Below are 23907 nucleotides of genomic sequence, written 5' to 3' on the forward strand. Positions count from 1 at the left end.
TTGAACTTTTGAATAGTCAAGTCGCTACCTGATGATATCTGTTGTTTGATTGAAACAAGTGGCTATTTGTAGCAGCGGGATGTGAGCATGTTTATATAACAATAAACAAGTATTATCAGCTCTTTTTATTGAGCACTATCTAACAACCTCGTTGAATTCATTAGTCCATTACTTTTGAATATAAAAAAACCCGAGTATATATATATATATATATATATATATATATATATATATATATATATATATAGTCTGTTTATTATACCAACATTATACTAGCTCTGTCCTCTGTTGAGCACTCTTTAATAATCTAAGAAACCAATCTATACAATCATTATATATCCATCCATCTATAGCCTTTTGAGCTCCTAGAAGGGGCATAGGCCATCTACAACTTTTGTAGCGAGGAGTTCTTTTTACGGGGTGAGGGTTCACTTTTATATATATATATATATATATATATATATATATATATATATATATATATATATATATATATATATAGATATACATACATAAAAGCACCTCACGTGGCCGTAAAATATGCTTAAATATATTTTAATTCATGCAGATTTCGTATTTATTATTATAAAACCCATTCTCTATTGATTATTATATTGTACCTAATATATAGTAGCGATTTCAAAAGTTTAAAAAATATGCAGCTAGAATCGAAACCAAACCATTTAGCTCTTTAGCGGGATTTGCTACCATCTGAGCAAATGACACATACATATCAATACTTGACAAATAATGCAGTTAAACATATAAATGTATATCTGTGCATGTGTAGAGCATACACATTACATCAAACTATGCCAGCCAAGTTCCAATTTTAAAAATTTTTGCCACTTAATAGCTATTTTTTAACAGCTAAAATTCAAATCAATTTTGTTCTACAGGTTCAAATACCCCATATATGAAGTCTGTAGACCAAAATTTGACAGAGTAGTTTGGTAGAGAACATTTCACAGAGAGACAGGGTCACTTTTATAATATATAAGTAACCTTGTCTCTGTGAGTAGAACAGTCTCTACTAAACTACTTTGTCAATTTTTTGTCTATATAACGGATTTAGACTTCAATTTGTTTTTTAGCCGGGAAAAATAGCTACTAAAGGTCCAAATTTAATAACTGTAACTTGGAAGGTGTAAGTCGACTTAAGTATATTTTTTACACATGCACAAATATGCATTTATACTTTTAACTATGGGAAGTTTTGCTATGCATATGGACTTACCACTGGAAAATTATGTTTTGGTTTCAATTCTAGTTGGTGGAATCCCAAGTCATATTTTGTTTTATTTAACTTTCGAAATCACTACTATGTATTGGGTACAATATAATAATCAACAGAGAATTGGCTTTATAATAATAAATACGAAATTTGTATAAATTAAAATATTATATTTAAGTCAAGAATGAGAGTTCAATAGAAACTTCGTTTTAATTTGAATAAAATAAAATATGCATCAAGTGCGCTTGACAGCCAAATCACAACATAATATTAGGAAAATAAATATTTTACTTGTTTGAAATTTATCACAAATATATTTCGGAGGTAGACTCCATCTTCAGTGTGCTGAAGAGGAAAAAGAAAAAAAAGAAAAGAAACAAAACAACACACTGAAGATGGAGTATACCTCTGAAATATATTTGTGATAAATTTCAAACAAGTAAAATATTTGTTTATTTTCATAATATTACGTTGTGATTTGGTTTCAAGCGCACTTAATGCGTATTTTATTTTATTCATTATAATTAAGTGTATTTTATGATCAGGCAACACTGGGCGGGCGGTCTGCTAGTAAATATGTATATATATATATATATATATATATATTGTCTTAAAAGTTTTTCAACCTTCAAAACTATATTAAGAAGAAAAAAAAACTAAACTTTTAATTCAAAGCCCTTCATTGAAAAATTATTTTTCCTGCAAGTCGATTAATCTCTTTGTTTTCAAGAATTCACACTAGTCTTAATACTCTCTTAAGGGTCATCAGTTGTTTACCATGAAACACTGCTTCTGGGATTTAAAAACAAAACAGTATATTATGTCATGGCTCCCCAGCAATGTTGATCAAACACCACCTCCCTTAAAAAACAAGTACAAAAACGTTCTGGATATCGGATCTAGGTTTTTGCTCCGGATTAATTTTGATAAACTTTAAATGTTTAAACAAAAAAATGTTTTTCCTTACCTTTGTCATTCATTTTTGCCTCCCCTTCCCCAAAAATGCAAGTTTTTTTGTTTTTTTTTAACAAAGGAATCACCACTTATCAAGGCCCAGAGACCACTCGAGGATAAGGGTTAAAAATTGTACAGTAGTCAAAGGGATAATATTATAGTAATCGTTAGAAGTGTAAATTTGGTAAATTGGATTACTTAAGAGGAACGGCTCATCAAGAACTTGTTTACATTGGACTTGAAGACGACATATTGTAGTCAGACAATATTGATCATACTACTTATCACCATCCCTTTTCGGTTATTTATGTATTTAAATGAACCCTCCCCATAAATAAAGAATAAATAAAATAAATAAGGTATCAACCATGGCTGAGACTACAGAAAATAACCATGAAGGGTCAAGAAGGATGAATGGAAAGGAAGAACTGCCTAGATTTCCACTATGGAGAGGCTTGTTGCCATCTAAATCTCAGAGAAGATCAATAGTCGCTGTCAGTGAAAGATCAATGGCAAGCAGTTTTTGCAATATTGGAAGTTTATTTGCAATGGTTAGCAACAGAAATAAAGAGTACTGGTGACTTGCTGTCATTCAGAATCCATGGAACACCACTTACTATAAGCAGTGATTACTATATATATATATATATATATATATATATATATATATATATATATATATATATACACTAGCAAAAGTACCCGTCGTTGACTGGGTTAAAAAACAGCCTACAGAAAATGGACTCTGATTTATGAAAGTACTAGCGGGGTAGGGGGGGGGGTACCCGGCGTTGCCCGGGTGTTTGTAGGTGTGTGTATGGGGGGGATAAGTAATAACCCTGAAACGATGTTAAAAAAATCGGAAAAACCAAAAAAAAAAACAGCGAAAAAAAAAAACGTCGAAAAAAAAAACCCCGCTGTGTGTATGGGGGGGGGAGTAAACTAAAGAATAAGCGAAGTAAAAAAAATAAAGAAACGTTGCCCACGTGTCTAAAGATGTAAAAGAAAAAAAATAGTTTTTGTCGTGAGGCTGGATTGAACCCGGGAGCCTTGACGCGGAGGTGAAACAAACTCCAACCACTTAACCGTGTAGGCCAAGAGTAAGAGGAATTGATTATAGTGTTAAAATAAGGCTTATAAAGCGAGTGAAAGAGGTTTGATTGACAGATAGCCACTAAATGAGGTCATCGCGGGAGCGTTACGAGATGACGTAGCAGTATTTTATTTTTTTTGTTTTACTTCACATTAGCGTTTATTAAATTACGTATTTCGTTTCCTGTCTAGACATCTCTCTCTATCTGTCTCTGTCTCTCTCTCTTTCTCTCTCTGTTTGCGTTTGTGTATGTCTCTCTCTCTCTCTCTCTCTCTCTCTCTCTCTCTCTCTCACTTCGTCTTCCTTACTCTAAAGACTGTTACTAAAAAAGAAAATGGCGTCTGGCTGTCTTTTTTTTTGTAAAAACTTCGATCGTTAATATTTTTTGTAAGCATATCTTTTTTTTTTTACTTCACATTTTTGGCTTGCTATTTTTCGTTTAACTATCGTATCTAACTATTTTTAATATGCTAATAACTTTGGTAACGTTGTCATAGTGTAGAAGTTCATACTTTAGCTTGTGTGAGGGTTAAATTTTTTTTACCGATAACAACATTTTTAAATTTTAAATTCAGACTGCCATTAGAGCTTGTTGACGTCAAGATCACGTGACATGACTCAGCGGGGTTTTAAATATAAGTTGACCTAAAATAAACGGCCCCGTGTATACTTTATGTAGAAGAGTTGGCGCTCGTATTTTGGGGGGCAGTTATAAATCAATTTAAAAATATGTAATGTTTAACATTAAAATGTCACTTTTTGCCCCCCCCCTGCAGAAAATCGATCAGTTGACGCACTTCTGATGGTTCTTTTGGGCTAATTTTTCGATATTTGTCGTCCGGAGGGTGGGGCTTTAATATGATACCAAGTTTGTGAATTTTTGTTCCGTCGGTCAAAAGTTTTTAGCAGACACACAAACATACATACATAGATACATTTTCGATTTTATATATATAGAAGACTAGCGAGGGGTACCCGGCGTTGCCCGGGTGTTTTTTGGGGTATATGAAAAAACCCCAAAAACGTGAAAAAAAACAGGTGCCCGTGAAAAAAAAACGAAGCCTTCACGACGCGCAGTTGGAAAATAGTAAAGTGTTTAAAAAAAACAGGTGCGCATTTTTGATTGACGTGACGGCGATAGGTATTCAGCAGTTAGCATTTTGTGCGGGACAGTTTTGAATGAGGTGAATAAATCGGTTTGTTTGTTTTTAAAAAACCGCTCCCTGTTTATTAGGAGGAGCGAAATGAAAGCTACAGTCTTATATGACGAAGTCGATATTGAACAAACGTTACTTAGCTCCTCCTAAGTTACTTACTCTTGAGACAACTGACTTTCGGCCTGTGATTAGAGTTGAGTTTCGCTTCTTTTTTTTTATACCGAAAACCGAATGTAACGCGTGCCGATGCAGGAAATGTGGAATAATTAACGTTTGAAAGTCAATAAAATTAAATAGACAGGCGAGCTCCGTGGGTAAATCAGCGATATTACAATTTATAGATGATATAAAAAGTTTTAAGTTGTGAACCGAGCAAGCGCTTCTCTGAAAGAAGCCTTTCGTGGACATCGAGGAAAAGCATACATACATACATACATTTTCGCTTTTATATATATAGATGATAGGTTATGAAAATGGAAGGGTTGTAAATTTGGGTTGAATTTGGGGGTATCAAAACCAAAGCAAAATATGATGAAAGTAAAAATAAAATAGATAAACCCCATAATTTATTGTACCATAACTGTTCACACTGAAACACTTATCACAATATTCTGTGGATCTATATTAAAAAACCTTGTTAAACTTTGTGACATATTTCCATTCTATGGAGGTCAGGTGCGAACGAACACCCCATAATTTTATTATACCATATTTCTTCAAACTGAAACATAATTATCAAAGTATACTTACACAGATAGATATGAAAAATCTTTATTAAAGTTTGTGCCTATTTCCATTCTATGGAGGCCAGGCGCGAACGCAGACCCCACAATTTTATTATACCATCCCTATTCAAGTTAAAACAAACTTATCAAAGTATTCTTATGTACATCTATATCAAAAACACTTGTAAACGCTTTTTTTTTATTTTTAAATTTTTTATTTCCATACCTTGTGGACCAGGCACGAACGCAGACACCACAATTATACTTGAAATAGTGATATGGAACAAGAAAGAGAAAGAAGCAACCTTAGTAGAAGTCAGTGTTCTCAATGATGCTGGGTTAAACAGAGCTAGAAGATGTATTGAGACACAGGAATGGGTATGTTTGATCTGGCAGAACGGTGGTTCATTAAAATTGCGGGGTCTGTGTTCGCGCCTGGTCCACAAAGTATGGAAATAAAAAAATTTTAAAATTAAAAAAAAACGTTTACAAGTGTTTTTGATATAGATGTACATAAGAATACTTTCTAACTTAAATAGGGATGGTTTAATAAAATTGTGGGGTCTGCGTTCGTGTCTGGCCTCCACAGAATGGAAATAGGCACAAACTTTAATAAAGATTTTTTCTATCTATCTGCGTAAGTATACTTTGATAATTATGCTTCAGTTTTAAGAAATATGGAATTATAAATTATGGGGTGTTCGTTCGCACCTGACCTTCATAGAATGGAAATATGTCACAAAGTTTAACAAGGTTTTTTTTTTAATATAGATCCACAGAATATTATGATAAGTGTTTCAGTGTGAATATGTATGGTATAATAAATTATGGGGTTTATCTATTTTATTTTTACTTTTATCATATTTTGCTTTGGTTTTGATACCCCCAAATTCGAAGCTATCTCTTTATAACCCTTCCTTTTCATAACCTATCATACTTTCATAAATCAGAGTCCATTTTCTGTAGGCTGTTTTTGAACCCAGTCAACGACGGGTACTTTTGCTAGTATATATATATATATATATCATTAATAATAATAAATAATAATAAAAATACCATAAAAGGACATTAGCATTCAGGTCTATAGAGTTATATTTCGGAAAGTAATTAAATCGATCCCAACAAAGGTCGTAAATATGGAAACTAACTTTCTCGATGAGTAGGTAAATTTGATAAAATGAATACTGAGTTTTGTTGTTTGTGTAAATTAAAAATATATTTAAATAAATATGGCCAGCAGATCGAAAAATGAGGAGAGAGTAGACTTGACACTAAGACGCAGCAATTAGCCGTCTATACAAAAAAAAAAAAAAAAAATGAGTGTGAGAAGACATCTATAAAAATGAGCAAATATTAAAATTCTTTTTGTTCAAATCTTCATTTTGTTTTAATTTTCTTATCATTTCGTTCTAGCTGAGGATGTGATCTTTTTATGTATCTAACTGTCCTTTTGAGTGCAATTGCTTGTATGTCTTTTACACTTGGTTCACTGGGTATATTTACTAAGAAGTTTTTGAAATTCTTTTTCATGAATCCAGTTGCTCTTATAATTACTGGAACGATGAAGATCTTCCAAAGATTCCAATTTCTTTTCATGTCACACATAAAACCTTGGTATTTCATTACCTTTTCCTACTTAGCTCTGTTTAACCCAGCATCATTGAGAACACTGACTTCTACTAAGGTTGCTTCTTTCTCTTTCTTGTTCCATATCACTATTTCAAGTATAATAGCTCTGTTTTCTAGGTACATAGCTATAGGAATTGAATAGTTATAGTGGATGGTGTATGACTTATTTTCAACTGTTCTTTCTGGTACATGTTCCCAGGATGGTCATTTTCAAGTCCAATGTGCACAAATTCTTGATGAGCCATTCCCTTAAGTAATCTAACTTACCAATTTCCACTACTAACGATTACTACATGTTTCCTTTGATCACTATACACGCATTAACCCTTATCCTTGAGTTGCCTCTGGGCCTTGATAAGTGGTGACCCATATGTAAAAAAAACAAATAAAATAAAAATAAAAAAAATTATTAAACTTTTTAACAGATGGTCCAGTGGAAATATTTTCATACTCCATTGTGTTGCAGTGTATAATAGCCGTCCCCCAGCAGAACCTTACAGCTAGATGTCCGGTGGCTCACACTCTCTACTTGTGTGTGTCAGAACCTGCACTTGTTGTTGTTACTGAGACCAATTATCTTTCAAGAACAAAACGTGTCTCAAATAACTTAGACAATCGATTGCTACCATCGGCTGAAGAAACCAAGTGCAGATTGTCAGTTTTATGTAATGTAGCAACTTAACAAGTTAAAAGAGAATCCTCTTCACCAAAGATAATGGCTCTGACACATAATGATAAGAAGCAAAGTCACGCATAACCATTTAAAGGAATTTACAGACATTAACAGATGTGATGCTCCTAAAGAAGGTAAGGTGCCACAATATTACAAAGATGGAAGAAAGGTGAATGGTAAAAAGAACAAGATTCTTGAAATACCTTCAATGGTTCTGCTAAAAAGGCAAAAGCTTCAAACTGCTCATAACAGAAAGCTAACCTTGCAAGTTGGAACACAGCACTCACAGGAATACGATTGTCACCTGAAATAAAACAATTAAAAAGAAACCTTAATATCTATATATTAATAGGATAGCGTGTGTTATTTTGTGTCACACTTACATCCGAGTGACTGTCGTTTAATTATTCCTATTTACAATGTCTCCCCACGGGACAGAGTTAGGCACCAGGGTCGTTTTTTAATGTGGAGAAAAGGAACAAAAATTAAAATTGCCTCAGTCGTGAAGGATTTCTCCCCCCACTGAGAGAGAACAAGAAATTGAAGTGCAGCATCTGAAGAACAGATACTACACTTTGATCTTGACCCGAAGGCCAAACTGTTATGGACTTCTATTTCTTTATAATAAATAATTTTATCAAGAATTTTCATAAGTTTTGGTTTCAGTTTCGATTATAGCTGATGGCACTTAAGTCATCTATTTTTTTTATAAATAATTTTATCAAGAATTCTTTATAAGTTTTGGTTTCGGTTTCGATTATAGCTGAAGGAACTCAAGTTCCCGCTAGTTTATATTAACATAATAAGACAACTTCACATGTCTATATACAAATTTTTTTTTTACATCTTTTCACCTCAAACAACACATATTTCCACTTGGACATATTTGGGATTATGTCCAACAGGTGGATTGTGGGCAGTTGAGCAGCAAGCTGTCTGTTCACCGTACATTAAAAATTATGTGACAACAATACTCCTTACATGGCGAATTGTGGCTTTGTAGAGGTACAGGATACTTTCAGGAGTAAGTTACTTTCTAGCACGGTAAAGAGAGCCCACCTTCCTTGCAGCATCTTTGGCAATGCTCTTGATGTATTTGTTCCAACTCATGTTCCCTGTGAACATTAAACTGAGGAGTTTGAATGAAATACTTTAGACATAGCTATTGGTGGTTGTCTTAAATATGTGCTCATTTGTTTTCCCTATGTGCATGATATAGGGCATGGTATCATCAGCAAATATACCCATCTCAGAAACAATTTTATCAGGGAGGTCGTTTATGAATATTAGAAATAATAACAGTTCAAGGATCGATCTCTGAGGTACACCCGCATTTATATCATATTGTTTTCACGTACGACTATCAAGGACAACCTGGATTCTTCTCTTTTTTTTTTTTAAATGGAAGTCACCACTTATCAAGGCCCGGAAGCCACTCGATGATAAGAGTTATTGCGTATACAGTAATCAATGGGATAGTATCGTAGTAATCGTTAGTATTGGAGATTTGATAAAGTGCCTTACTTAAGAGGGCGATTCGTCAGGAATTTGTTTATGTTGAACTTGAAGACATCCAAATTGTAGCCAGGTGGGAAACAGGCAAACGAAAGAGAATTCCATAGGCGTGCACTTCTAGCAAAGAAGCTTTGTTCATGGAATCTACGTTTTGGTTTTGGCACAGATAAAGCTTGGGGAAAATTACTGACAGTGCTTTCAGGGTGTTTTTCGTGAAACATTGGCAAGAGGAAACCAGAGATTGGAGCTCTAACGAGCACTTGCCATAGAAATAACAATAAAACAAAGACAGGCTCACAACGTCTTTTCTGTGGAAGACAGGTTGCAGGGAAGAGAAAAGGGCATCCCCCACTAAGCCACAAAGTCTATTTTGTACTCTGTCAAGGCAGGATAGGCTGTTTTTAGTAGATCTAGCCCAGATGTGGCAGCAGTACTCCATCCTTGGATGTACTTGGCTTTTATACAGGTAGAGAATTGCATCAGCAGTGAGATATCTTCTGGAGCAGTAGAAGGATCCTACCATTTTCCCAGCGATCTGGGCAACAGACTTGATTTCAGATCAAGAGTAAAGGTCAAACCCAGAAGCTTGTCCCAACATGAAGCCTCCCCAAGACGAGAGCCATTCATTTCAGTTGATGCCAGATGGGGATCAGAGCGTTGATAGCAGCTTGGTTTTAGATGCATTAAAAGTAATCAGCCACCTCTTCCCCACTGTACCACGTGCTCAAGATCAGAGAGAACTTTGTCATTTATGGCCTTTGATGTGTTACTATAGATGGTCGTGTCATCAGCATAGATGTCAATGAATGATTTAAGTATGTGTTTTGGGAGATCATTGATGTAGATCAGGAAGAGAGTTGGGCCCAGGATTGACCCCTGAGGGACTCCAGCATTAATACTGTGGCCTCTGATTTCTGCCCATCAACCACTACTCTTATGAGTCTATTAGAGAGAAATGATTTAATAATTGAGAAAACATTTCCAGTTATACCATAGCTGGAAATATTGTGAAGTAGGCCCTTTGCCATACTTAATCGAAGGCCTTTGATATGTCAGGAGCAATTGCTCTAGAAAGGAAGCCTTTGTCGAGAGATTCACTATGATCTGATTTTCCTGAGAAGACTAGTGTGCCATACCCTGTCAAAAGCCTTAGATATATCTAGGACTACTGCCCTACTTTCTCCTTCTTTATCCAGTGCATGGTATATACGTTCAGAGATTACAGTTAGGATATCTGCAGTAGAATGTGCTTGCCTAAATCCATATTGGGGGTCGGAAAGAAGTTCAGTAACTTTAAGGTGGTGGACTAGAGCTTGATTAATTCTGAACTCAAATATCTCGGTGAAGAATTTGAAAGGAATTTGGAATCATTTAAACTGGCTTAAAAAGTTTTAGCAATGGTTTCCCAAAATAGACAACAAAACAAAAACGAGGCGAAAAAATAAATACATGAAAAATAAATGTTATTAAAGGCAAACTTACTTACTCTTATACCTACCTGAATAAGTTTTTTTTTATGTTTTAACTTATTTTAAAGTGTTTTTTTTTTTACTTAAACATAAAGGTAGTCTGTCGAATTAGCACTAAAAAGAAAATTGTGGTCTCATTAGAGCCATTGATGACCTCGATAATCGCTCAAAAATCGCAAATTTAACAAAATACTGGTAAAACATTACATTTTCACACCATTGGTGACATTTATTGCATATGTTTCTATCAGTATTTTGCTTGATTTTCGATTTTGAGTGATTATTGAAGTTCGAATAAGACCACCAATTTGTTTTTTGTTTACATTTGACAGCTTTTAAACGACCTTCATTTTAAATACAACACACTTAAGACACCAAAAAAAACTTATCCAAGTAGGTAGAAGAGTAAATTGGCTTGCTTTTGGAAACAATTATTTGTTTAATATTTACTTTTATGTCTTTTTTGCTTGGTTGGATATTCTGGAAAATCTCTGAGTGTTTCTAATTAAAAGTTACTGACTCACTTTCAAAATTATTAATTACTATTATTGTTGTTTATTATTAATTATTATTATTATCAATTATTATTATTATTATTATTATTATTATTATTATTAGATTTAGAAAGCAGTAAATGCATTGGTAGTCAGTGTTTTGAGATACAGTGAAGGAATTTTAGAATGGCCTGATAAGGATTTTAGCAATGTTTGGTATATTTCACATTCGAAGTAGCGTAGCAAGGCTGTATCAAAAGAGGAAAGATGATGGGAGAGGATTGAAAAGTGTAAAAGATTGTGTTAGAACCGAGGAGATGTTGTTGAAGGAGCATGTGGTTAGAAGTGGGGAGTGGATGCTTAAGGTTGTGGCCAATGAAGTGGAGTTATGTGAGACCAAGGCTTATTATGTGAAACGTATGGATAGAGAAAGGGCAGAGGAACTGGCTAGGAAGAAAATGCATGGAAGGTTCTTCCAGGATATAGCAGAAGTGGCTGATGAAAGATAATGACAATGGCTTAGAGCTGGGTATCTGGCTAAGATTACTGAAGCTTTTGTTTGTGCAGCACAAGAGCAGGCATTAGGAACACGATTGTTCAAAAAAAGTGGTTCTAGGAGAGGAAATTGCTGCAGAATGCCGGATTTGTGGTAAGACCTCAGAATCAATTGTGCACCTCGCAGCAGGGTGTAGTAGACTGGTCAAGAGAGAGTACCGCAAAAGACACGATCGCATCGGACTCCGGATATATTGGGAGGTGTGTAAGAGGGTTGGGGTGAAGTGTGCTGGAAAATGGTTTGAGGAGGTTCCTGATGAAGTGAGAACAAGTGAGGATGGCAAGATAGAGGTATGGTGGGACAAAAGTGTCATAACGACCAAGCAATTGGAACATAATTGTCCGGATTTGGTCGTCATTGACAAGGTCTCAAAAAACTGGCAGATTGTAGACTTCTCAGTACCCTGGGACAGGAATGTGAGAAAGAATGAGAATGAGAAGTGGAGCAATTATGCTCATTGGCCTTGGAGATAAGGCGTATACACGGGGTTAAAACACAAATAATCCCGGTCGTAGTTGGTACGCTAGGAGTAGTATCAAGTCATCTGGAAGGACAATTGAAAAAACTAAAAATCCCCGCTGTTTTAGGCGGCCTTCGAACCTCTGCAATTATAGGTACCACCAACATCATTAGGAAAACCCTTGATCTTTGAAGCTCCTGGTTTGAAGCCGGGATTAAGGGAAATCCTCTGGAAATGAATCCCATCCCTTTCCAGAGAGACGTTCATAAGCGAAATCAGAATTATTAATTATTATTATTACTATTAATTAGTAAGTATTGTTATTACTATTAGTTAGTAAGCATTGTTATTACTATTAATGAATAACAAGCGGGACCTGTGGAAATTCCACAAGGAACTGATTCATACGTGATATATTGATGTTGGCATCCTATAGATGTTTAGCGTAAATGTAAATGCTCTGATATTATTGTAGCTTTTTTGTTAAACCTGCAAAAGTATTTATCTAAGCTAGCAGGGACACCTGGCATAGCCTGATCGCAAAGTATGCTTAAATATGATATTTTAATTCGTGTAGATTTCGTATATATTATTATAGAGGTTATGTTCCATCAATTTTTATATATTATAAAGTTGCAATTTAAAAATATATATATATATATCCATATGACTTGGGTGCATCAGCTTGAATCGAAACCAAAACCTATGAAAAAGATATATGCATATATATATATATATATATATATATATATATATATATATATATATATATATATATATATATATATATATATATATATATAACTTGAGTTCTTTCAGCTATAATCGAAACCGAAACCAAAACTTATGAAGAATTCTTGATAAAATTATTTATAAAAAAATAGATTACTGGAGTGCCATCAGCTACAATCGAAATCGAAATCGAAACCAAAACATGTGAAGAATTCTTGGTCAAATTATTTATAAAAAAAAATAGATGCCTTAAGTGCCATCAGCCATAACCGAAACTGAAACCAAAACTCATGAAGAATTCTTGGTAAAATTATTTATAAAAAAATAAATGACTTGAGTGCCATCAGCTATAATCGAAACCGAAACCCAAACTTATGAAGAATTCTTGATAAAATTATTTATTACAAGAAATGGAAGTCCATAACAATTAAACGACAGTCACTCGGATGTAAGCGTGACACACAAAATAAATAACACATACGCTATCTTATTAATCCTATTAATATATAGATTTGTTTTCATCAATGATGTATATCTCGAAGGAATGTTGACGTAAAAAGTAGTGTCTCTTAATTTCTCAATCAACAAATAATTGTGATTGTTTTTTATTGTTTACTTTTTTTTGTTTTGCTTTCCATTACATGGTTTCGAGTTCAGATGCCTTCATCATAAACTACCCATCTTATTATCTTATTAGAAAAAAAACATCTTCACTCCTGCCCCTTATCAGTAATATTATGTTCAATCTCTCTGTACGTCTGTCAGTCTATCCAGTTATGTAAAGTTATTAGAAGTATAACTGTCTCTCTCCTTCATAATTACGTGTGCATTTCATTACTTGTTATTTAATGTATTTATCTCTAAATAAATCTCCATTCTGCATCTCCATCTTTTAATTCTTTCTATATTTCAATGAAGAACTCATATGCTAGTAACGACGAATGCGAGTCTTAACCACAAACAATGAACAACACACATTGATGTAAGAAAAAAGAAACACAACACACATTGATGTAAAAAAAAAGAAACACAACACACATTGATGTAAAAAAAAGAAACACAACACACATTGATGTAAAAAAAAAGAAACACAACACACATTGATGTAAAAAAAAGAAACACAACACACATTAATGTATAAAAAAAGAAACACACATTGATGTAAAAAAAAAGAAACACAACACACATTAATGTATAAAAAAAAGAAACACAACACACATTGATGTAAAAAAAAGAAACACAACACACATTGATGTAAAAAAAAAGAAACACAACACACATTGATGTATAAAAAAAAGAAACACAACACACATTGATGTAAAAAAAAGAAACACAACACACATTGATGTAAAAAAAAAGAAACACAACACACATTGATGTAAAAAAAAAGAAACACAACACACATTGATGTAAAAAAAAGAAACACACATTGATGTAAAAAAAAAGAAACACAACACACATTAATGTATAAAAAAAAGAAACACAACACACATTGATGTAAAAAAAATGAAACACAACACACATTGATGTAAAAAAAAGAAACACAACACACATTGATGTAAAAAAAAGAAACACAACACACATTGATGTAAAAAAAAAAGAAACACGACACAAGGAAAACGAAATCACACACGCATATATCAACATGAGAAAGCAAAATAAAATAGACAAATAAATATAAAAGGTAAATGCACTGGACAAATAAAAATAAACGAAAGATACAACGGACATGTAAAGATAAAAAAAAAAGTACCTGCTGTAGCCAAGTCCATTAAAGTTGATTGCTCATTATCAATCAAATTGGAAAAACCAACAACTGGTTGGTCTTTCTTGGATTTCTTCCCGGTTATATTGAGAACAGCATTGCCTAAAAAACGAATAGGATAAATTCTTTGATTCAATTCGAAGAAAATAATAATAAAAAAGAAAATATAGAGATACAGGGTATATAGTTCTCTCCCACTGCAAAAACTTCGACATCAGGGTCGGAAAGTGGGATTGAGAAGTCAGTGCCCCCAAAGAGGGTCACTCTAACTTGCAAAAATGCCTGGGTAGTCTCTTTGCATTCCACGATGAGGGAGCTTCAGGCGATTAGCAATAAACTAATCCCTTCTCAAAGAGAGAAGGCAAAGCCTGAGAAGATGGACCTCCGAGAACTACACAGATGTCAACTTTCACCACAAAATTTATGGGGACCAGACTATTACAGGAATGATCTAATCTCTGTTGACCTTGGGGGCAAAAGATAAAGATCTCCAGCTGTACAGAAAAGGAGAAGTAACATCATAGAAGAAACAGATTAACAAAAATTGTCAGTTATCAATTGTTTCTCTCTTTCTATGATGGGATCACAGTTGTAATGCAACTAACCAACAATGATATATTAGGACTCGAACCCTGGACCTTATGTATTTCAGTCCAGCGTCTTATCCATTACGCTATGATGCCATACACGTTTTACTGTTTAGTTTTTATCGTTTATATATTTACATAGTTTTTTCTTTTGTTGTTGATTCAAGGTGAAGACGCTAACCTCAATATCGTTTAAAAAAAACCAACAACAAAAAAACTATGTAAATATATAAACGATAAAAACTAAACAGTAAATCGTCTATGGTATCATAGCGTAATGGATAATACATAAAATACATGAAATACATAAGGTCCAGGGTTCGAGTCCTAATAACAGTCAAGCTATGCTGAAGAAGGGTAGGGCCCCGAAACATGCATGTATGTAGATTACTGTTTTAAAAATAAATAAATAAATAAAAATATTTGTTTACGTCCAAAATAAAAAATGGGCAATTTCTAAAAAAACATCCGATCTTCAAGGTGAAGACGCTAACCTCAATATCGTTTAAAAAATCAATAACAAAAAAACTATGTAAATATATAAACGATAAAAACTAAACAGTAAATCGTCTGTGGCATCATAGCCTAATGGATAAGACGCTGGACTGAAATATATAAGGTCCAGGGTTCGAGTCCTAATAACAATCAAGCTACGCTGAAGAGAGGTAGGGCCCCGAAATATGCATGTATGTAGATTACTGTTTTAAAAATAAATATATATATGTGTGTGTGTGTGTGTGTGTGTGTGTGTGTGTGTGTGTGTGTGTGTGTGTGTGTGTAGATATATCTATGTTTATAAACTTGTTAAAATTAATCAAATCAAAGGACATTTTTCCTGCTAAGAACATGTGCCAACGTTACATAAAAAAACTTGATAAATCGGAATCAAATATGGATTTTGGAGGACGGAAATTATCAATGGTCAAAATTGATAAAAAGATTTACTTATATAGGTAACATCTAAATAATATAAACTTTTAGTCTCCTTATCAAGTGCTTATCCTTTAACCTTATACCAATTCACAGTTTTCAAGGTCACCTCTTCCTTTATGATCTCATTTGTAAATTCATTGGCACTCTCAATGCCTGTTTTACTTGTAGTTTTGAACATTTATGCATTTTAGTATTTACTTACTCTGACAAAAGACACTAAAAGAAGGCTGGGGAGTCTAATGGCCAAAACATTGTGAAACAAAATGATGAAAACAGTCTGAAACACAGAGTAAAAAAAAAAAAATGTTGCAATCAGGCCAGAGACTACTCGAGGATATGGATTAAGTGTGTACAGTAGTCAGTAGTCAATTGGACAACATAGTAATCGTCAGTAATGGAAATTCGGTAAATTTGTTAACTTAAGTGGAACAGCTCATCAAGAACTTGTTTAAGTTGGACTTGAAGACAACCATATTGTAGTCAGCTGGAAAGCAGGAAAATGGAAGACAATTCCACAGGCGTGCAAGAAGCTTTGTTCATGGAGTCTACGTTTAGGTTTAGGCACAGATAAAGAGTGGGGGGAATTATTGATAGTGTTTTCTTATGAAAGTTTGGCAAGGGAGGACGAGAGATTGTAGCTCAGTCGATTATTTGCCATGAAAATAACGATAAAGCAGAGACAAACACGCAACATCTCTTCTGTGAGATAGAGGTTGCAGGGAAGAGAAAAGGACATCTCCTACGAGAGTACTAAGTCTATTTTGAATTCTATCAAGGCAGGACAAGTCCTTTCTAGCAGCTCCTGCTCAGATGTGGCAACAGTACTCCATTCTTGAACGTATTTGGCTCGTATATAGATAGAGAATTGCATCAGCAGCGAGATATCTACTGGATCGATAGAAGGATCCCACAATTTTTCCAGTGGCCTTGGCAACAGATTTGATGTATGTGTTCCATTTAAGATCAGGAGTAAAGGTCAAGCCCAGAAGCTTGTCAAAACATGGGGCCTCCCAAGACAAGATCAATTCATTTCAATTTATGCCAGATGGGACCAGAACGTTGATGATGTAAAGATAGAAGCTTGGTTTTAGATGCATTAAAAGTAACCAGCCACTCCTTTCCCCATTGTACCACGTGCTCAAGATTAGAGGAGAGAGAATCAGAGAGAACTTGGTCGTTTACGGTCTTTGTGATTATTTTAATGTCTGCCATAAAAAATGATTTAAATTCACCTAACAATATTTCTTTTGCAGCGTAGAACAATTCAGTAACTGCATCAATAAGCTCCACTTCCCATTGTGAGCATCCATTTGTCTGTACAATCCGTTGGCGTTGATTGGTTAGGCATTCCAAGATGGCCATAAACTGTGCAGAAACACTATCAAACATTTCCACGATTAACTTTTCTGTTGGAGTACGCGGCCAGGCAAGCTAAAAAGAGAATTAAATAGTCAAGCAAAATATCCATTTCCATAATTCCAAAGAAATCTAACATGTCATGCATTGCTAACTTATAAAATTATCCTGTGAGATTTTAAAAGTTGCGCCTATATAGCATTTAAGCTGACACATCAAATTTTAATTTGATGTTATTGTACCATGTGATTGACAATATAATGACGTACTTAACTACAGTTTATTAAAAGAATAGTAGTGTAGTTCTGCTCGAACAATTGGAAAAATAAAAACAATTACGACCAAAGAAACTCAAAAGAGAAATAATTTATATTTTTATCGAAAAATATAAGAAATAGTTGTCTCCTTAGAAGTAAAAATTATTTTCTTTTTCTGTATAATTTTAAAAAAATATGAAAACAAAAATTAAAAACAAAAATGACTTCACTGCAGTCCAGGCTATATATATATATATATATACATATATATATATATATATATATATATATATATATATATATATATATATATATATATACTAGCAGTTCAGCCCGGCTTAGCTCGGGCCCTATGTACTGTTCATAACTTGCCCTATGTGTTAATACACTTTATGTAAGATTTCAAATGTTTAAACCAAAAATTGTCTGAATAATTTCGTAGGGACCGCAGAGGTACATTTTTTTAAAACTTTGACCCCAATTTTGACCCCTTAACATTAAATATTTTAGTCTTAAATCAAAAAAAAGTTTTACCCATGTCCAAGTTACCTACATCTAAAATTTCAAGTCTTTAGACCCAAAATTGACGGAGGAATTTGGTAGAATATGCAAAGGTCAACTCTTTCAAGTTTGACCTTTTGTCAGCCAAATTTTCGCCCCAAAACTGATGAAAATGCTTGTCGCATGTCTGAATACCCGTTATGTAAAATTTCAAATGTTTAGACACAAAATTGGCTGAGTAGTTTTCTAGACACCGCAATGGTCAAATCTTTTAAATTTGACCCCTTGGCAGCTCAAATTTTCGACTCAAACCGATTAAAAAGCTTGCCCTATTTCTGAATACACTTTATGTAAAATTTCAAATGTTTAGACCAGAAATTGGTTGAGCAATTTGGTAGAGATCGCAGAGGTCAATTTTTAAAAAACTTTAACCCCAATTTTGACCCCCCTTAACATTTATTGTTTTGGACTCAAATTATAAAGTTTGATCCATGTCCACGTAACCTATATTTAAAATTTCAAGTGTTTAGATACAAAATTGGTGGAGGAGTTTGGTAGAGTTTTCAAAGGTCAAATGGTTGAACTTTGACCGCTTGACAGCCAAATTTCTGTCCAAAAAACAATTAAAAAGATTTTCCCAAATCTCAATACCTCTTATGTCAAATCTTGAGTCTGTAGACTGAAAATTGACAGAGTTGTTTGGTAGGGAAATGTACACAAACACACACACACATACAGACATTTTCACTTTTATATATATATACATTACTATTGCTTGCAATGCAATGAAGTCATTGCGAGATAGCCGAGTGGTAGGGATTTACGCTTCTGTCCATGAGGTCTCAATTTTGAATCTTGCTAGATTCAGCCATCCTGATGAGTTGTAGACAACGAAACATGTGTCAGTGGATAATTATATTTAAAAAAAAAGATAATACATATGCCGCTCCCTGATTTAGTGGTACCAAACTGGTCAATGGGAAAATTATTCCTAACTTGCATTTAGGTAAAAATGCACTTTTGTATAATTCATTCAAATATGTATCGCAAAAACAAAAAAACATCTACATACGATGTTATACGTTCCAACAGTCATACCTAGTGGTAGAGGTTTTCGCTAGATTCAGCTACTCTGATGATGTCTGTTGTTGGGAGCAAGGAGAACTCCCACGAGACCTCTGTGACGCAGTCATTGTTGCAATGTACTAGGACAAGGGGGAAAAGTCAGTCTGCTCTAACTACCAGGGGATCACCCTGCTCTCCATCGCAGGTAAAATTCTTGCCCATACACTACTGAACAGACTGGTACCTTCCAGCGCAGGAGACCACCTCCCAGAAACGCAATGTGATTTTAGAGCAAACAGGGGCACCACAGACATGGTCTTCGTCCTCAGACAATTGCAAGAGAAGTGCTGAGAACAAACAGGGGACTCTATGTAGCGTTTGTGGACCTGACAAAAGCATTTGATACAGTGAGCAGGAGGGGGCTCTGGTTGATCCAAAGCTTCTCAGCATGATCATTCATGCAGGAGTACCAGAACGGCCAGGTCAGAGTAAACAATAACTTCTCAGAATCCTTCCTCATCATCAATGGCGTGAAACAGGGATGTGTCCTAGCACCTACTGTTCAGCATCTTCTTCAGCATGATGCTCAAGCAGGCGATCGAAGATCTTGACGATGAAGACGCTGTCTGCCTTCACTATCGCCTCAATAGTCTGTTCAACCTGCAAGCCCACACAAAGACTCTCGAGCAACTGGTCCTTGTCGACGATGCTTCCCTCGTTACCCACACTGAAAGAGCCTTGCAGCGCCTTACATCCTGCTGCGTAGAGGCTGCCAAACTTTTCGGACTCGAAGTCAGCTTGAAAAAGACAGAAGTCCTTCACCAGCCTGCTCCTCGGGTAATGTACCCCCCCCACACACACACACACATCACACCACCATTGGCGAGACTAAGCTGAAGACCATTCAGTGGTTTATCTACCTGGGATGTACCATCACATCAGATGCCAAGCTCGACAGGGAAATCGGCAACAGAATGGCCAAGGCAAACAGTGCTTTTGACAGACTGTACAACAGAGTCTAGAAAAACAAACACATGAAGAAGAGCACAAAAATCAGTGTGTACAGAACCGTAGTACTCTCCACCCTTCTATACGGCTCTGAGTCACGGACAACTTACCATCACCAACTACGACTTCTCAAGCTTTTCCATCAGCACTGTCTCTGCACCATCCTCAACGTCCACTGGTGTGACTATGTCACCAATGTTGAAGTCATCGAGCAGGTGGAGATCACCAGAATCGAGGCCATGCTGTTGAAGTCGCAACTATGCTGGGTTGGGCATGGGCATGTCTCCAGAATTGAGGATCATCGCCTGCTCAAGATAGCCCTTTATGGTGAACTCTCTACTGGCTGCCATGACAGAGGGACACCGAAGGAAACAATATAAAAACTCTCTGAAAAAGTCCCTTGGTGACTGCCATGTTGACCACTACCAGTGGTCTACTCTCGCTGCTGACCGTGACACCTGGCGACGTACTAGGCTGTCACCTCCTTTGAGGTTTCCTGCACAGAGAATCTATGGGAGAAATGCTGCAAGAGGAAGATCCAGGAAGCCTCAGCAGCCTACCTGACGTGACTTTTGACTGCAATCACTATGGTCCAACCTGCTTGTCCCACATTGGGCTCGTCAGCCACAAGCATATCTGCAGTCGACATGGACAGTCCCCTTCATAGGATCTTCATTTACGAAGTCAAGCAAGCCAAGAGATGAGTTGTAGACGACAAAACACGTGTCACTGGATAATTATACTAAAAAAAAATAATGATATATATATCTTCTCTACTATTGTATAAAAGGAATTTGTCTGTGTACGGAGATTTTTATGAAATTTCACACGAATATACTTTATGTATCTAGCAGTGATCCTAGGTAAATTTCATGTCAGAATGTCTTCGATAAGTATCAATAATTGATAATTAAAAATATCCGATGGAAAAAGGAACAGACGATTTTGATCAAAGTTAACACCTTATACAGCCTAACATCACAAGTGCATTTGAGAAGTTTTATTACCGCACAAGCAGAAAGGTCCGGCATATAAAATTAACAGGAGGTTCTTTGATATGACAGAGATGCGTTCAAAATTAATGTTTTTGTTTAGAAAACATTTGAACCATAATACTTGACTTTTGCATTTTAAATTTTAATGCAAGCCATTATATATAAAAATTTTATAAAATCAACAGTAGGTTCTCCACAGCGCAATGTAGGATACAATGTATTGTGGACTGAGCCACTACCGGGAGGCATGTGAATCTTTCTTCCGGTGCACCTCGATGGGTCCCCAACTATAGCAGGCAATCAATCAATTTCATATAAAAATGGGCGATTTCATCGGTTTTGAGGACAATAAAAATAAACGATTCTGAAATATTCGTTGATCATTATTCAATCCCGGGAAACGTCGGACCTCCCTACTAGTATATATATATATATATATATATATATATATATATATATATATATATATATATATATATATATATATATATATTTATATATATATATATATATATATAAAAAATTTAAAAAGTAAAAAAAGTACATTCTTTTTTCACAAACGGTAAAAATAATTCATGTGAATCCTTTCGAACATTGTTGCAAGGAATAAACGTAGCAAAAAAAAAAAAAAAAAAAAAAAAAATCAGTTTTTTTTCCAACGTCTTTCATTTTTATTTTGTTATATTTTGTGATCAAGAGCGAAGGACGGCTTCAAATATAAAAATAAAATATTAAATATAAAATTAACATCGTTTTTATACTTCATAAAATCCTAATAACCTTGAAATTATAATTTATATAGTCAATATTTTCTTTTTTTTTTTTTGTGTGTGTGTGTGTGTGTGTGTGTGTGTGTGTGGGTGTGTGTGTGTGTGTGTTCATATTAAAACCCCTTTTTTCTAATTATTTATTTACTTGCTTCCCCACGAGGGCCGAGTTAGACACAAAGTCGGTTTTTAATTTGGGGAAAACCAGCTCCCCAAAAATGGGCACTCTGGATAGTAAAAAAAATAAAAAATGTTTCAGTCATGGAAGATATGCTCCTCCATTAACCGAGACGAAAAGAGTGAAGTCAAAAAGGTGAAGTGACTTTCATCCTGACCCGAAGGCCATGAACTTTTTTTTTCTTTTCTTTTTTTTAAAGAAAATACAGCTTTGTTATATCGGTCGTGGAATTGCATTCATCTGCAAAAGATCTAGCTAATTTGCATATTCTTTTAAACATTTATTTTAATTAATTCTGTTAGGTTTTCGGTTTTCTTATGGGATGATCATTTGCTATTATGTGTAATTATATTCATGCGGATCTTCTGAATGATTTACGCAAATATTACTTGCGTAAATACATAGTAATAAACACAAACCTCTTTCTATATATATTTATATATGCATATATATTTTTGTTTTAAAATATTTGCGTACAAACTACACTGGCAGTTTCTGGTCTACAGACATTAAACTTAATATATAAGGTATTCAAACCCATGCAAAACTTTATATTTGGGTTTTAGCCAGAAAAAATCGGCGCAAAAGTGTGAAAATTAAAGAAATGGAATTTGCCATTTAAATTAATTCCCTATAATTTTTTTCGATTTTCTCATGGGATAATCATCTTTAGTCAACTATTACGTGTAATTATATTCATGCAGATATTCTACATGATTTATACTTGCATAATATTTGCGTAAAAACGGTTATAGTAAACACAAAACTCTGTTTATATACATTCATGTATGCATATATATTTATTTAAAACAGTTTTGCCTACCAAACTCCTCTGTCAGTTTTTGGTCTATAGACATGAGACTTAATATATAGGGTATTCGAGCCCATGCAAAACTTTATATTTGGCTTTTAAAATTAAAAAAAAAATGGAATTTGCTAGGTGAAGGCCAAACGACAGCATTACAAATATGCATGCGTAACGTAATAGCTATTGGTTTATGTTTTGATTTTTGCCTTGCAGCAAACATGTCTTCATGGCTCAGGCATTAACATCAAAGGAAAAAGTAAATCGTAAGCTAAACGTTTAGGTTTCAATTCTCAGTCGTGGCACACGAGTCATTTTTTTGTTAAGTTTTTAAATTGACCGGTCGTAAAATACGCTTAAATACGATATTTTGATGCAGAATTTGTTATTATTATTATACTAGCCTGGGTGCCGGCGTTACCCGGGTGTTTGGAGGTGTGTGTTGAGCAAAAAAAAAAAAAATGGTAGTAGGCAGGCAGGCTCAAACCCATACCGCGAAAGAGGAAAAAAGCGTGACAAAAAAAAGTGACATCTTTGCTGTTGCGTCCATTGTAAAACCAGAAAAGACGAACGTCAAAATTAAAGCTAGTTAATTGAAAAGAGTAGATGATTTTCGAAAATATCTGCAAAAAAAGCGACCCTCCTTGTAGAAAACTGCCCCGTTGAGGGTGAAGGAATTAATGTTTTTGGCCAATTTTTCAATATTTGTCATTCGAAAGTTTAAGGTTTAAAACAATACCAGTTTCCTCACATTCCGATGCACCTGACAAAAGTTTTAGGCATACATACATACATACATACATACATACATACATACATACATACATTTAAACAGACAGGTGAGATTTATATTATAGACTAGCATGGGTGCCTGGCGTTGCCCGGGTGTTTGTCGGTGTGTATGTGTAGGGAAAAAAAAAGTTCTTGTAGGCAGGTAGGCTTGAACTTGAAGCCTTGAGGCGAAGGCAGAACAGAAAGTGATAGCCTGATAACTTACCC

The 23907-nt window shown here is 34.7% G+C and overlaps 1 protein-coding gene across 2 annotated transcripts in view; it reads right to left on the minus strand.

Moving 5' to 3' along the window:
- The window catches only part of LOC145243663 (cilia- and flagella-associated protein 54-like), a 449435-nt gene that overhangs the window by 375773 nt on the left and 49755 nt on the right, over positions 1 to 23907 (minus strand). For both annotated transcript variants that reach the window (XR_013862929.1, XM_080106712.1), the window contains exons 8-10: positions 17209 to 17407; positions 14445 to 14558; positions 7669 to 7769 (exon numbers count right to left, since the gene is read on the minus strand). Coding sequence is in view for 1 of the 2 variants with exons in the window: in XM_080106712.1 (XP_079962838.1) it covers positions 7669 to 7769; positions 14445 to 14558; positions 17209 to 17407 (414 nt within the window). In the remaining variant the exon portion in view is untranslated. The remainder of the gene's footprint in view (positions 1 to 7668; positions 7770 to 14444; positions 14559 to 17208; positions 17408 to 23907) is intronic.

This window comes from Euprymna scolopes, chromosome 22 (assembly GCF_053919585.1).
Source record: "Euprymna scolopes isolate OS-2025 chromosome 22, ASM5391958v1, whole genome shotgun sequence".
Lineage (NCBI taxonomy): Eukaryota > Metazoa > Mollusca > Cephalopoda > Sepiida > Sepiolidae > Euprymna > Euprymna scolopes.